The following is a 16832-nucleotide window of genomic DNA, read 5'->3' as shown; positions in this document are numbered from 1 at the left end:
TTGAGGTCCACTTCCATTCTTCTAAGTCAGATCAGCTACCTATGACTGGGGAGGATATGGCAACAGAATCTATTAGCTTAATAATGTCCCATGTTTCCAAGTACATGTGTTTGAAGCTAGAACATGCTTTCATAAAGTTTAATTTAGCCATATTCAAACTGAGGCCTGAGAGTTATAGGAAAATTCATAAAATTTGTATTTTTATTTTATTGATAATCATAAAAGCATTTTTTACCAATCATATATCAGCAACCCAATTATTCTTTAACTTTTGGGGCAAAAGTACTGTACATTGAATTAAGTAGTCTAACTGATAAGTTGGTATAATTGTGTCCTGTATTTTAAAACATACAGAGTCTAGGTTAAACCCATCATCAAAAAGGAGGTAGATAAGCTTTCTACCCTAATAAACAGTAAGGAAATACTGCAAATCCTATAAAAGTCCTCTTTGCACATGGACAAAATGATAGTTCAAAATCATGAGCTGTTCAAGAAGGGAAAATATACAATGCAAATACTATAATCACATGAGCTTTCTGCTCAAACAGCACTCTGAGTACACTGGAAGAGAGAACCCAAGAAGAAATTAGTGTTCTGATACACAAAGTAGACAGAAATAAGAGTTGCAAGGAGACCAAAACAGCAGGATTTGGGGAGCACTATCAGGCAGGTTGTTCCTATATAAAGAAAGAGTTCTAAACGTGTGCTTAAAGATGGGATTGTGTACTTATTTGAATGTAAATAATGTAAATTGGATATATCTGTATATATAACCTTACAGACTTTGAAAGTCAGTAAGATATACAAAAAGGACAATTGCTGATAAAGCATGAAATAATACTTTACAAATCTCATGGTGCTGCATTTGAGTTTCTCTCAGGAAAGTAAGAAAGATTTCACTGAGCCCTTGGAGCACTGCATAGAGATGTTCAGAAAGTCATTATTCTGGATAATGGAGCTACTCAGTGTCTAGGCAGAGACTATATAACTAGCCAAATATAAAGTTAAGCCTGAAAGATAAGACTGGTCTGCAAGTAACTTAATGTCCTACTCAGATTAACAGCAATATTTATAAATGCAAATGACAAACGTCTGAAACTCACGTGAAGTCATACTCTATAGCAACTAATTTTGAAAGTCCATATTTGAATTAGCACAGAAATATAACTCCTAAGCTGGATTTAGTCTAGGGATAGAAAGAGAAATGACAGAGATAATAGAACTAGTGAAAAATAAACTGAAGCATTTAAGTGAAAGCATGAACATAAGGGAGAAATTCCAGATATAGAAAAGAACTAAGTACATAGTAAAATATTCAAGATACAATAAAAGCTACTGAACACAATAATATAAAAATTACTCTGTAGGCTTCAGTGTCAATAGGACACCATAGTAGAAAAGGCCAGTGAACTTAAAAGATATACCAATAAATGTTAGTAAAACTAAACCAAACTAATTTTTAAAATGCCAGGTCTCTTTCAAATATCTTGAACTCTATACATTCATACATGGTTGCACAAATGATCTCAACCAGGATAAGCAAAAGGAAACGACTATTTTGAATCATGTACTGACTAGTTAAAAGTTTATGAGAAAGGTTCAACATGTAGAAGGATTAAAAACTGACACATTGTCTTTGGGACAACAAATCCTTCTTTTCAGAAACAATTCAAGGTAATCTGGAGCTGACTGATCTCCACAAGGCACTGAAAATTCTTGGGGCAAGGATAGTCTCTTAAGAAATGGAGGGACATGTATACAGAGATTCTCTTCTTAAATCCTTGTTTGTTAAACATGACATTTGAAATACGATATAAAAATCAATGTTAATAAATGCTTTAATAAAAAAAGAAATGGAGGGACAAAAGTGATACTCAACAGTTATAGTCACTAGAAATTATGTTGAAATGAACTTTAAAAGTTGGGGTGGGGGGAAGAGGGGAGTTAAAGGGGAAGAAGCCAGGGGAAAATGAGGGGCGTAACACTGTAAAAAAGAAATGTACCTTATGCAACTGTAACCCCTCTGTACATCATCTTTACAAAATAAGAGAGAGAGAGAGTGGGGGGGAGGGAAAGGGATTGAGGAAGGAAGGAAGGAAGGAAGAAAGAAAGAAAGAAAGAAAGAAAGAAAGAAAGAAAGAAAAAAAGAAAGAAAGAAAGAAAGAAAGAGAAAAAGAAAGAAGAGAGAAATGGTATTGAGTCAGATGCTTGCTCATGATTGTAATCCTCCCTACTTAGGAGGCAGAGATGTGAGGATCCCAGTTGGAAGCTGGCCTGTGCAATAAAATTCATGAGATTCTATTTTCAATAAACTATTTTTTTTTAAAGCCAGAAGTAGGGATGTGGCTTAAGTAGTAGAATTCTAGCCTTGAGCAAAAAGCTCAAGTGCAGTGCACAGGCACCAAGTACAAGACATAGGACTGGGGTCCGGAGTTTGGCCTAGTGGTAGAGTGCTTGCCTAGCTAGCATGCACAAAGACCCAGGTTCGATTCCTTGGTACCACATACATAGCAAAAAGCCAGAAGTGGTGCTGTGGCTCAAGTGGTAGAGCCCTAGCCTTGAGAAAATCCAGGGACAGTGTTCAGGCCCTGAGCCCAAGCCCAGGACTGGCAAAAAAAAAAAAAAAGACATAGGACTAGCAAAACAAACAAATAAATGGAAAAAGAAAAAAAATGGTTCTGAGAAAATTGAAAATTAGATATCCAACTACATGAAACAAAATAAATGTACAAATGTAAACTGGAAATGGTTTAAAGACTAAAAACATACTTTATTTGGACCTACACCTTTCTTTCACATTGATCTCTTCACCTTCCTCTTTTCCTTAAACATTGGGTCAGAGTTCTGCTCCAATCTGCACATAGGCATATTAAACACTTAAGTAATACTTGTCTAAAAAGTAATAATCTTCCCCCTTTAGGGTTTCACATACCAAGACAAGAGTGTGTAAGGTGCTTTCAACAGACTGACAACTGCCAGCTTTTAGAGTGTCCTCTTATCAAGGCCCCTGGAGGGGAGCCTAGGGGTCTGCAGTCATTGCTTTACATTTCCCAGGTCTAACAGAGCCTGGCTGGAAGATAATCCAGTGATGAGACTGTGCCCCTAAGCAGGAGAATTCATTTCCTGGGAACTACATTGACTCCTTTTGAGGATCCCAAGTCTGACAGATAAGCATTTTGTGCAGCTGGTAGAAATTGAGCTGTGAGAATTTCCTCAGTATCCAGTGGAGGCTGTCCCTATAGCAAAGGCAATTTCCTTTACAGAGATAAGACTCTGGCTGGAACTGAGATAATGATCTACCAGACTACAATTGATCAAGACTGCTTCACACTACATACTACTTAAGAGACCCTTTCCATCAATATCAATTCTTCTTTAGATAAGATTAAGATGGGGGCTGGGAGTTTGGCCTAGTGGTTGAAGTGCTTGCCTAGCATGCATGAAGACCCGGGTTCGATTCCTTGGTACCACATACATAGAAAAAAAACCCCGGAAGTGGTGCTCAAGCCCAGGACTGGCAAAAAAAAAAAAAAAGAGTAAACATTGAATATATTAAAAAAAAAAGATTAAGATGTTTTCTTCTCATCTTCCTCTGACTTTATATGCAGAGGTGGTATTGCAGATTTTTTTTTATTATGGAAAATCTCCAAAAGGCTGAATAATTTTATAATCAGCAAGTTTCCTTGTGTCTACATTTTTTTGCTCACACTTAGCTTTCTTTTTTTTTTTCTTGAACTCAGGGCCAGAGTGCTGTCCTTGAGAAAGCTAGAGCTCTACCACTTGAGCCACATAACCATTTCTGGCTTTTTCTATGTATGTGGTACCGAGGAATCTAACCCGGGTCTTGGTGCATGCTAGCCAAGCACTCTTTCACTAGGCTAAACTCCTGGCCCTAGCTTTCTTCTCTTTTTTTAAAATAGTAACCGTAATAATAATAATAATAGATCTGAGTTGTGTTTTCATGATAGAGTTAATCTTTGTTTCTCTGATATTTATAGTGAATATTTTAATTGGCCTTTGTATATATTTTGATGAGTGCCCATTTTTAAATGAAGGTGCTTTCTTCCTTTTTGAAGTCTCTCTATACAGTCTCTTATCAAATACATTGTTTACAATTTTCCCCTGTCACATAGGTTTTTGCTTTGCTCTGCTTATCCGTTCCTTAGCTGTGCAAAAGTTTTAGGGTTTGATATAAACTTATATGTTGTTTTTCCCTTTTGTTTTTAATCTTTTTTCATTATATTGTTGGGAAAAAAATCATGGCCTAAGCATATTGTTACACTTTTTCCTCCCTGTGTTATAGTTCTATTAATTTTACACCTTGAGATCTTACAACTTAAATCTTTAATTAATTTTTGAATTGTTATTTTGTTTATAGTATGAAGGCAAATATTTTAAGTTTAATTTTTTAAAAGCAGACTTTTCAGAAATTGTGTAATGATGCCAAAATGATAGTGAAAGAGAAATATATTGTGTTAACTGTTCATGCTGGAAAATATATCCCAGGTATTTTTAAGTCAGTAGTAGTCTTTCATATGAGCCTACAAAGAGAAGAACAAATTAACTCAAAATCAGGTAAAATACATAGAAAAGATACAAAAAGAATGTATGGAACAGAACAGTATAAAAACCTACTGAAAATTGAGAAAATCAATATCTACTTCAGTGGGAAAAACTCAATAATATTGACAAAGGTCTTGACTTACTGACCAAACACTAGAAATGAGAGTATATTAGTTAGCTTTTGTTGTAAATTGCAATTCCTGAAGTCTGGTAACTTGATAAAGAGGGTTACCAAATTTGGAAGCTAAAACTTCAAATTCTGACAGTAGCACCTAATAACAGGTGTCAAAAGTAGAAATGTTAAGGAAAATCCACTACCACAGCTCAGGGAAGCCACCTGTTGATAACATGTCCTTAAATCAAGTACTATATGAGTGCCCTAAATACTTTCCAGAGAAGGTTCCCCAGGATCTAAGTGAATGGGTTATCTAATCCTATCATCAAGCTGAAGAATAAGTGTTCACAAACCCTGTGGGACAAACCCCACCAAGCATTCCCAAGTCACAAGTATCATAGATTAGAAATGAGACAACATTACAGACCCTATAGACACTTAAAGGGTGATGAAAAAATTAGTGCAAATTTATCCTCATAACTCATAGTGGATGAAAGTTTATTGAAAAGATATGAAATGCAAAAGCCCTCAAAAATTTAAAATGAGTAAGTACTGACTGCATTTAATAAGGATATGGAATATGAAGTTTTAAAATTTCTATAATGAAAAATTCAGGCCTACATGGCCTAATTATAGAATTGTTCTAAGTTTTTAAGAAATAAACATTATCAGGTGTACACAATCTTACAGAATATAAATTTTACTCAACTAAAATTTCATGAAACTTGATAAAAGGCCTAAACATAAAGCTATTAAAATAAAATAAATCTATTTAAAATAAAAGTAATACACAGGAGAAAATCTGTTACATTAGGTTGTGTAAAGACTTTTATTATATAATTAATAAAGAATCTTAAGGAATTGCAATGTTATGGAAATGAAGATGTAAGCCACGGAGTAGGAAAAAAATCCACAAAACATATATGTAATAAATAATTATAACCAGAATAAAGAACTTTCAAAACCTAATAATAAGCAAATAATCAATTCATGGGTGATTAAAACACTATCAGATAGAATGTATGAAGGTGTATATGGCAAATAAAAACATGAAGAGATGAGGAACCTAACATCCTGTTAAATAAACATTAAAGCCATGAAATACTATTCTACAGCAATTAAGAATTTTTAAACAAAAATAATGACAGTAGTAAGTACTGTCAAGGACATAGAACAACTGTCACAGACTTTGCTGATGAGAATGTAAAATTGAATAGTCATCTTTGAATATATCTTAGTAATCTCTTATAAACTTGTCAAGAAACTGTGTCAAGAGCATGTTCCTCAGAGAAATAAAAAATTATGTTCACCTATAATCTATGTGGACATTTATGGAGCATTTATAGTCAAAAAGTGGAACTAATTCAGTTGCTCCTTTTTTGAAGAGTTGCACAATGTTGTACATCAAACACAGTGGAATTCTACAGCTATAAAAACAGAACTGAATGGATGGCCCAGTAACATGAAGATTTTTTATGATTAGTTATGCTGAATAAAAAACAGCCTGGCTCAAAAAAACATACTTTATGTCCCACTTAACTAATACCCTTGAAAAGCCAAATTATAGGGACAGACCACAGCAGTGTAGTGTTGAGAACTACAGATTGCGAGGGAACTGGATGACCAGTTTCGTTGGGCATTAAGAAACATTTTATACTTGTGGAACTGTTCTCCGTATGGGATATATATTTTGTACATATACTATAATCTGTTATTATATATAAAGACATATATATCACTATGATGTTCATTTTTGATAAGATTTCACAGTAAAAGCCACAATTTAATTGTATGGCTATTATACCAAACCTACTTACAGAATAATACACACACACACACACACACACACACACAACACACACACATAGTACAGAAATAGCAAAATCAATAGTTAGGTTTGTTATATATGTCTAAGACACCTACACTGAAAATTATATTGTTAAAATAAATTTATGAGTTCTGATAGGGCTGCATCTTGCTCATAATAATATACAATTCTATTTTTTTTCCTGTCCTGGGCTTGAGCTCAGGGTCTGAGCACTGTCCTTGGACTTTCTCAAGGCTAGAGCTCTACCACTTGAGCCTCAGCACCACTTCTGGCTTTTTTCTATGTATGTGGTCTGAGGAATCGAACCTGGGTCTTCGTGCATGCTACCCAAGCACTCTACCACTAGGCCAAACTCGTGGCCTACAAATCTATTTTTAAAAAATAGATTTATCTTTAAAAGGATGTTGAATGCATTATCTGAAACATCAGAGCACATTTCTAGGAATTGATCATGTGTTTCTAAACACAAGTGGGAAATGCAGAGGACATATACAAAAACAAAAACAAAAACAACAACAACAAAAAAAACATCGAAAAGAAAACATGGAAAGCTTATCTTACCTTAACTCCAGGATTAGTGTGAACCTATAGCAATAAATATAGTGTAAGTATGTACTGACATGAACATGAACTGACATGCAGAACAAACCTGTGTTTATATGCAGGCATCTTCCCACAGGGCATAAGTACACCCAGTAAAACACTTGTTGAAAATGTTCCTAAGTCCATTTGCTTTTTTTCCTCCTTCCCTCCCTCTCTCCCTCCCTCCTTCCCTCCTTCTTTGGGATGATTCTAGGTCTGAACTTAAGGCTTCATGTTTACTAGGCTAGCAGTCTTGAGACACCTCCAGTGGCTGAGCTACTATCTGCCTTATTTATTTATTTAGCCAGTCCTGGGCTTCACTCAGAGCACGATCACTGTCCTTGGATTTTCTCAAGACTAGAATTCTACCACTTGAGCCTCAGTACCACTTCCAGCTTTTTTTTCCCCTATGTATGTGGTACTGAGGAATCGAACCCATGTCTTCCTGCATGCTAGGCAAGCTTTACCACTAGGCCAAACTCCCCGCCCCTATCAGCCTATTTTTATGTTTGCTGTTTTTGCTTGGATCGCAGGCAAATGTCATTATGTCCAGTTCCTGTCTGTGGAGATTGAGTCTTAAGGGTGTTTGTTTGGCCTGGTACTATGATCCTTCCAAATATCATTCTTTTCCATAGCTTGTATTAGTAGATAGGCACCACGGTACCTATCTATGAATTGTGAGGGGTTCTTGTAACGTTTATGCCTGGGATTGGGCTTGTGCCAAGTAGTTGAGACTACAGGTTTGAGCCAGTGACACCTGCCCAAATTTTATTTCAATTAGCCACAATTCCAGAATAAAAGCAGGTGTGCATTTTTGGGCGAATGGAAAATCATGTGGTAATCCATTAAATGAAATACTAATAGTAATACTGCTATAGAATGTATGCCTGAATGAATATCAAAACAATGAACAAAATAAGCCAGCTGGAAATCAGTACATGAAATATACTGTATGGTTTTATTTTTATGAAATTCCCCAGCTGACAAACGAACCTATGATGATAAAGTAGATGGGGGGCAGCATCAATTATAATCATGCTTTTGGTGTTGATGAAAATGTCTCATAGACTCATTGTGCTGTTGCCTGCATGCATGTCGATCATCAAAACTCATTGACATATGCACTTACATCCATTATCATCCCTTCTCCCTCTCACTTATCCTCTCCCTATTCCTCCCTTTCTTTTGTTCTGATGTTTGAACTCAGGACAGATTGCTGGGCAAGCATTCTACTAGTTGAAACTTGCCCCCAAGTCCTTACTTTTTTTCCCTTTTATTTAGCACAGAGGAAGCAGTGATATCATTTCAGCTGTTGTACTTATTTTAGGAAAGTCAGCTTTACCAAGTGACATACAGAAGTAGTTTTCAGCCTCGTCGTCTGCACCAGACACTTAGGAGGAAGAAAATATTCTGAGTATATTTTTAATTGATACAAATCACTTTCATGAATGTAACTTAATTTTATGAATAAGATAAGGAAAGGGGAATTTTCAACATGTTGGACTTATCATTAGAAGATATGAGATAATGTACATTTGAGCCTGACAGTGGAAGAAAGTCCACATGTATTGAAGGAGGTGTCAGGCCCATCACCAGCTTCAGGATCAAGGAAGACAGGATCTGTTTTATTATGTGAAGGATATCTTTTTATACAAGTTAACTATCCTCAGTAATTAAGGGAGAAAACCATATACAAGAAGAACCAAGCCATTACGGTGGCTCACGCCTGTAATTCTAACTACTCAGGACGCTGAGATCTGAGGATCCTGCTTCAAAGCCAGCCTGGGCATTAAAGTCCATGAGATTCGTTTTTTCATATATTTTTTATATGAAAAGGGTTTTTATATGAAGTGTTACATTATACTCACCAGATAGAAGTTGCATTGCTTCACAAACATTGGTAACCTTTCTCATGTCTTGGTCCCCATTTCCATCCCCCCACCGCTGCCCCTCATCTTGTTTTCCTCCTTCCCTATCCAATTTCAAATAACCAAATACGCATATATCAGATAACAAGGTGAAATACTGTAACAATATGAGATAACCAAGAGATAGCAAAAGAAATGAGAAATAACATAGCACATAAAGGACAACAATCACTCATTATATGGCTTTTGTTTCTCTATCCTGGAGGTCCTTTCATTTAGCATCATACTATATGGCCTTATGTATCTAGGTTTTGCTCTATTGTAAATCTCTGCTAGGAGAGCCCAAGGTTTCTACTGATTACGACAAATGAGGGAAACCATTGAGCCTATGTTCCTTTGAGTGTGTCTTCACTTAATATGATTTTTTTCTAAGTCTTTCCATTTCCTTACAAATTGGGTGATATCGTTCTTTCTGACAGCAGCATAGAATTCCATCGTGTATAAATACCACATCTTGTTGATCCACTCACCAACTGAGGGGCATCTGGGTTGGTTCCATATCTTTCCTATGGTAAATAGTTTTTTGAGGAACTGCCATACTGCTCTCCATAGTGGTTGAATGAGTTTGCACTCCCACCAACAATGTAGTAGTGATCCCTCCTGGTTGCATCCCCTCCAGTATCTGTTGATACTCAATTTCTTGATCTTGGTGTCCATGAGATTCTTTATCTCCAATTAATCACTAAAAACATGGGAAATGGGGCTGTGGCTCAGGGGTAGGATAGTGGCCTTGAACTGAAGAGCTCAGTGACAACGCCCAGGCCCAGAGTTCAAGCCCTAAGACCCACAAAAAAAAACAAAAAAGTCATTCCTTCCCCCTTTTTATATAACAGATTCAGGTAGGTTTGGTTTGCTCTAGTGAAATTTGTTAAGAGTGTGGCCAAATGGACCTTCTACACTTCTTCTGGGGCAGACAGTAGAGACTGCAGGCAAAGGAAATGGTATTAGTCAAAGCAACACCAGAGGGAGACTTGGATGGTCTCTTTGGGTTCTTTCCCAGCCCTTAGTCATAGATCTAGATAACTGCTGTTGCTCACTTTTTCCCACCCAATATGCCATTCAATTTATTGAGCCTCGTCTTATTTTTGAATAGGTTCAAACAGACCACGATTATTGCTTTTACAGACATCTATTATAGGGTGATAATAAACCCATGCCCATTTTTACGCCATTGCTTACTGTAGCCTGGAGAAATGCCTATTTCTTCCCATTTATTTCAACTATCTTGCTAACAAAAGAAACATTTTGAATCTTAGTTCATATTCTGTTTCTTTGTGAATGAGAGGACTATTTGGTCGTTATGGCCCTTAGAATATAGTTTTGTTTTCCTTCTTAATGGAGTCTGGTCAATATGAACTCTTTTTTTTATACATGTGAATATCTATGTTAAACTTTGACCATTAGCTTGTATTTGTATGTTGACCTTATTTTATTTGGATTTTAAAACAAAATATCCAGAAAGGTTGTGATGTTTATACTACTGTGATGTTTGTATTTGCAGTTCCCTGAATGTGGTTTCTATGGAATGTATGATAAAATCCTTCTTTTTCGCCATGACCCTACCTCCGAAAACATCTTGCAGCTGGTGAAGACAGCTGGTGATATTCAGGAAGGAGACCTGATTGAAGTGGTCTTGTCAGGTATGATTTGTTTATCCTCTTGTTCATTCAGATAATACTTAGGCACAGGTTATTAGGAGAGCATAGGAAAAAATAATAGGTCTAAGTGTAGCTCTGTCTACATGAAGTTTCAAAATTATTTTGGAAGAGAATTTCAAAATTACTTTGGAAGAGAAGGCATTTTATCATACTTAGTATTGCCCCAATCACGTCTCCTAATGTTATGTTTCATCCCAGCCACACACACACACACACACACACACACACACACACACACACACACACACACACACACACACACACACACCTTATCCCCTCACTACAATTTCACTCAGCACTTCAGAAATGGCATGGATAGCAGAACAAACACAAAGTTTGAAACCAGTGACACTAAAGGCGTCTGTCACTGCTCTAAATGTACTGAGTTGCCTGGAATCCAAGAAATAACAGTAAGACTAAGAAAACACTGACTTACGGGAGCCAAAGTCCAGTAGCTCTGAAATAAGCCAAGACCAAAGAAAAAGCCAAATGCTCAGGTGTTTGATGAAGTCAGGTCATGTCAGGAGAAGCGGGTCAACTCAGCCCTGAGAACGGCTGTGTTTCCTTTGGTCCACATTTACATTCCTTGGGAAGTTAGAAATATGACTGCGCCTATCAACACCAAAAGAAAAGGTATACTTAGATTCAAATAGCAGCAAAAATAGTACAGCAATTAGAACAGCTGCTGAAGGGACCCTAACAGAGATAGTTGTCCAATTGATCATGAGTGTGTTTAGACTATTGTTGTTTTTACTACAGTCATTTCTGAGAAACTCAGTTGACCTTGGTAGCTTCTCCCTTGTGGCCTTTGTTGCTTGCTGTGTCCTTGAATAAAGGAACTTGATTCTCTTCAAAGATACTGGACCTTGTTTTCTCATTTTCCTTTGTTTCTTTTTATTTATTGATCTTGTTTTGTTTGGTTTGGGCTGGACTGAGATTTAAACTCAGGGATTTGTGCTCATTAGAAAGACACTATCAGGTGAATGCCACTGGTTTTTCTTCATGTTCTTCCACTTACAGAATCCAGGTCCTGAGTGAACAGTGATTAGTATTTGGTGTTCCCATTTTGTTTATTTAGCTTTTATTTTGCCCTGTTCACTTTTTAGCTGTATGGCTGTCATTGTAGGCAGCCCGGGATTGCCCATTCTCATTATGTAGCTAGATGTTATGAAACAACTTTTTTGTTTCATAAAAGTCATCATTTTCCTGTTGTTTATAGGGCTAACCAGTTGTCAAATAAACAAAACCAAAACAACAAAAGCTCTGGTAATGTTCTTTTTGTTGTGATTGTTTTTGCAAGTTTTGGAGACTGAACCTAGTGCGCTCTACATGCCAGATGAGCATTTTACCACTTGAACTGTATACTCAGCTCAGTTTAAAAGATTTTTTTGTTTGTTGTAGAAATGGAATCTCACTAACATTTTCCAGGTTAGCCTTGAATCCTTTGTTTTCTCAGTAGTTGGGATTTTCAGGTGTGGACCACCTTGCCTGGATTCACTTGATTTGATAGTCTCCCCTTTCCTAGTTCTTTGGACACTTTCTTACCTCATCAGGACTGTCAAAACTGGTGACTAGACATGCCATTTTCTATGTTTCTTCTTTCTGAATACTAGGGGTTGCCTGACATAAATTATTTAGGGAAACTGGCCATTGGATCTAGTTTCATCATAATTCACAGTAAACTCATAATGAGACTATTTTGCAAGTAGCATAATCTGTTTTTTTGAGTGTGTTTTCCCTGTGGCACTGTCCAGGAATATATTCAGATTTTGTAAATTGTATTTCTAATTTTAATTTTTTTTACCATTTTTACTTTTGTAATCAAACACTTAAATAATAGTAATAGAGAGATTAAAGGCAACCTGTGTGGAATGTATTTCTCTGGAGATGGGGAAGGCTGCTTATTTGCATTTGAAACCATCACCAGTGAGCCCTTCCTGTTTTTCCCAGGTGGAGACTGATGTAACTCTGGGGTCTCTCCACCACATGTAGAATCCCTTTTTGTTTTTCCCTCCTTCCTTTACCAATGAAGAAACCCCCTGTGTTTTTATTCCTCTTCCTCTCCATTCACCCCATTTAGGTTCTACTTTTCTGTCTTCTTGTCCACAGTTCCTGACAGGGCATGTAAAAAATAGTGCCTTCTTTCACTCATTCCCTCAAGTATAAGACTTCAGAAAGTCTCTCTTGTTCTTGCAAGCTATTTTCTGGGTATCCAAAAGGAGCCATATTGTACCTGGTAAGTTGTAAGTAAGAACCATAGTATCCCACTCTTCCAGTGTCACTGAAGCTTTAAGTTACTCAGTTTTATAAGTTTATTGTGATATATATATATATATATAGGCAAGTGTATATACACAGGTGTTTGTTTAGATAGATAGGGTAGATGATGAATAGATGATAGATCGATTTGCTTGCACTTACATGTGTATCATGAACAGCACTGTTTTCCTAGTTTATCCCCCAGTAATGCTTATTCATTTTGTGATTTACTCAATAGAAGTTAATTATAACTTTAAAATGTTGTTTTCCCCTCTATGCCCATTACTATTGTATATCTTCCACTTGTGGTTTTATTTTTGAGTTTATTTACTTATTTATTGAGAATAGGGTCTCCCTGTGAATTTCATACTGGCCTAAAACTCACAATCTTCCTTCCTCAGCCTCCTGAGTGCTGGGATTTTAGGCTTGAATATCCTAGCACTACGGTTTTCCAGACTAATTTGGGGGCTTAAATTGTGGACAAATGTCTGATATACATATATATATATACATATATATACATGTATATGTATATATATGTATATATATATTTTTTTCTTCCTCCCTGTTTTCATGTTTTGCTTGCATCCTGGCTTGCTGAAGATAATGTTTGATTCCCCTGTATCCAAGAGGCTTTGTGTGTTGTTTTCTTCCACTTGAGGTTAAGAAATTAAATGAAAGGAACTTTCTTCCCATCTCCAAATGTTGTGGTTTGGCTTCTTTTCTGTAGCGTCTTCCCTCCAGTGTAGTGAGTTCTGACTTATTTATTTGTTTCTCTTTATCATATTACATTGTGCTGTTTGAATTCAAGTCAATACTCTTAGCTCAAGATCTTTAATTGGTGGCACTCTTTCTCTAACTGCAGTCTGCTTATCTTTCCTGTTGCTGCCAGGTACACATGTCTGCTCTACCATTTTACTGCATTTTCTATTCATTTCCTATTCCTTCTCCTGGCATATGGTCCATTTATGTATGTCTTATATCACTTTGATGCAGTCTCAGTGAACTTGTAGCCTCTTATACCCTACCATGGCCTTTGTGTCTGTAATCTGAGTTACTTTACTACCCACTTTGGCATTTCTGTTCTGGAACCACAAGTGACTGACTGCTAAGTATATTCCCTGCCTGTTTGGCTCAATACAAATCTTTTACCAGTCTTTGTTATTCAGCAATTTTGTTCTCATCATTTTTTTAAAATAATAGATAGGAGAGTCTCAATAAACATGTATGAGTTTACTGACTGACTAATGGCTAGCCAGTAGAATCACTGTGTGTGCAAAATTTGAATTAATTTTCTTTTAAAGTATTTCTATATATAGTACTAATAATATAATACTAATTTTTATATCAGTTCTGGGGCTTGAATTCAGGGCCTAGATGCTGTCCTTGAGCTCTTATGCTCAAGGTTAGTGCTCTGTCACTTGAACCACAGCTCTACTTTCAGCTTTTTGGTAGCTAATTGGAGATAAGAGTCTCACACATACTCTCTTGCCTGAGCTGGCTTTTTTAGCCTCCTGAGTAGCTTTCAATACTAAATATTTCTAGGGCTGAAGTTGGTCTTTTTTGTATTTGTTTATATGACCAAGAATAAGAAATTCTCATCTGTGAAGTGAACAGCATTGCACTGATTATAATGTGTGATAAGGCAAATGCTTCTTCCTAAGGTGAGCATGTGCATGCACATGAGACTATTCTTCCCAACCCTGTGGAGAAGTAGGGCTGCCTGATTCATGTGACGGTCCCTGGGGGTGAGTCCAATGGTCACCTTCATCCAAACCACAGTGGGCAAGGGCAAGGCAGCAAAACACTGGGCTTCTATCTCCTTCCTGTGGACCACGGCAGCTTAGTAAGATCAGGACGTAAGCTGTGGGGAATTTCCTCTTGGAGAATGCTTCCAGGAATTTTCTTTTATTTCTTATCACAAAGTGAACTTTACATTGCAATTTGACATAAGTGTAATTTGGTTTCTTTTTCTATTTAATGTTTCAGCAATAGGAACTCGAGCAATCTGACAAAGGACTGCAGAAAAATGAGAGAAAAACTAGGCAAAATATTTTTTGGAAGCCTAAAATGTTTACTTTGTGTCTTCAGATAGCATTAGGAATTTTATTTTGCTATATCTTCTTTTCTTTTTTTCTTTTACTTTTCTTTTTCTTTTTTCTTCTTCTTTTTTTTTTTTTGCCAGTCCTGACGCTTGAACTCAGGGCCTGGGCACTGTCTTTGTTTTTGCTTTTTCCTCAAGGCTTAGTGCTCTACCACTTGAGCCACAGAACCACTTCTAGCTTTTTAATGTGTATGTGGTACCAAGGAATCAAACCTGGGGCTTTGTGCATGTTAGGCAAGCACTCTAACATTAGGCTATATTCCCGGCCCGCATTTTGCTATCTCTCTTTTTTTTTTTTTACTTCTCCTCTCTCTCTCCCTCTTTTTCATTGCAATATTCTATCATTTCTTAGCTTCTTTGGGAGTTAAAATATAAACTGGTTGTTCCTGGCTAATCTGCTAATTGTTTTTCTCTCATTTTCTTTTGAAGATCATTGTTCATGAGAATTAGAAGAGGAAGTGATTGTTCAGATTGGTTACTCAAAGGTTGGATATGCAAAATAATAATAGTAATATTACAGAAGATTCTCATCAAACATATTTCCACAACTGACCAATCCCTTTTGTCTGTTAAGCAAAAGCTTAACAATACTTAAATTAAGAAAACCCTACAAATGAAAATTTTTCTTAGTGAATCCAAAGTCAAGGTCAGGTCATGGTACTAAACTGAAAATTCATGGAATTTATCTGATATTTCAGCCATAGCATAACAAATGAATAACAGGACTATATTTACATGACTCAATTCTTTTTCTTTTTGTTTGTAATTTGGTTCATGATTGTGTTTGCCTGTATGAGCAACGTTTAGGTGGTTCACTGAAGACTAGACAAGAATTGTGCAAAATGGATTATAAAATTGAAGTGGAAAATCTAAATGTTGAATCTTCCCTTCCTTTACTTCCGGTAAAATCACATTAATTGCCTACATCTTGAAGAATAGGATGGTGCTGAAGCGTAGATCTAAGAGATCAACCAGGTTCATACTACATGCACTGCAATTCACCTCTTCATCTGGGACCAGTAAACAGAAGTCTTCTGGAATACTTGTTGCAGCAAGGCAAATTTCTATTTACAGAATAATGTTTATAAGAATAAAAGACAGCAAAAAGCTTCAAGATATGTTGATACTATTTCAATTACCCCATCATTAGCATTCTTCTAATAAAAGAATATCAACATTTAACATATCTACTGAAACAATAGTTAGGTTAAGAAAAAGGTTTGGAAAGGGATAATGTCCAAGATAAAATAAAATAATAGTTATATTGCTTATTCAGGACCCTGCCATTTCACAATCCTGGTGAATATGAAGATTCAATACCATAACTTCTAAGTCAGAAAAATATAACAACATTCTAGGAAAGCATTCCTTTCTTTTATTTTATTTATTTATTTATTTTTGGCCAGTCCTGGGCTTGGGCTCAGGGCCTGAGCACTGTCCCTGGATTTTCTCAAGGCTAGGGCTCTACCACTTGAGCCACAGCACCACTTCTGGCTTTTTTGCTACATATGTGGTACCAAGGACTCGAACCCGGGTCTTTGTGCATGCTAGGCAAGCACTCTACCACTAGGCCAAACTCCCGGCCCCCATTCTTTTCTTTTATATAAAGTGTAAATTATTGATTTATATGGTATTGGACCAGGTATATATCTATATGTTTTAGAGTTGGTACATTCCTTAGCAATTCCTCATCCCTTTTTGAATACAAGTAGGAGGGAAAAGAGTGAAATGTTAGATCACCAACACTATAACTTTCCTGAGTGACAGATAAAGAGTTGAGTTTAAACAAAAGCCA

At 36.4% G+C, this 16832-nt stretch overlaps 1 protein-coding gene across 3 annotated transcripts in view; it reads left to right on the top strand.

Moving 5' to 3' along the window:
• The window catches only part of Prkd1 (protein kinase D1), a 313953-nt gene that overhangs the window by 159447 nt on the left and 137674 nt on the right, over nt 1–16832 (top strand). For all 3 annotated transcript variants that reach the window (XM_090345330.1, XM_090345331.1, XM_090345329.1), the window contains exon 2: nt 10518–10656. In XM_090345330.1, coding sequence (XP_090201456.1) covers nt 10518–10656 — 139 coding nt within the window. The remainder of the gene's footprint in view (nt 1–10517; nt 10657–16832) is intronic.

This window comes from Megascapheus bottae, chromosome 14 (assembly GCF_031878675.1).
Source record: "Megascapheus bottae isolate mThoBot1 chromosome 14, mThoBot2.hap1, whole genome shotgun sequence".
Taxonomy (NCBI): Eukaryota; Metazoa; Chordata; class Mammalia; order Rodentia; family Geomyidae; genus Megascapheus; species Megascapheus bottae.
Note: the sequence above shows the minus strand (reverse complement) of the source record. Positions and strands in the feature narration are given on the sequence as shown.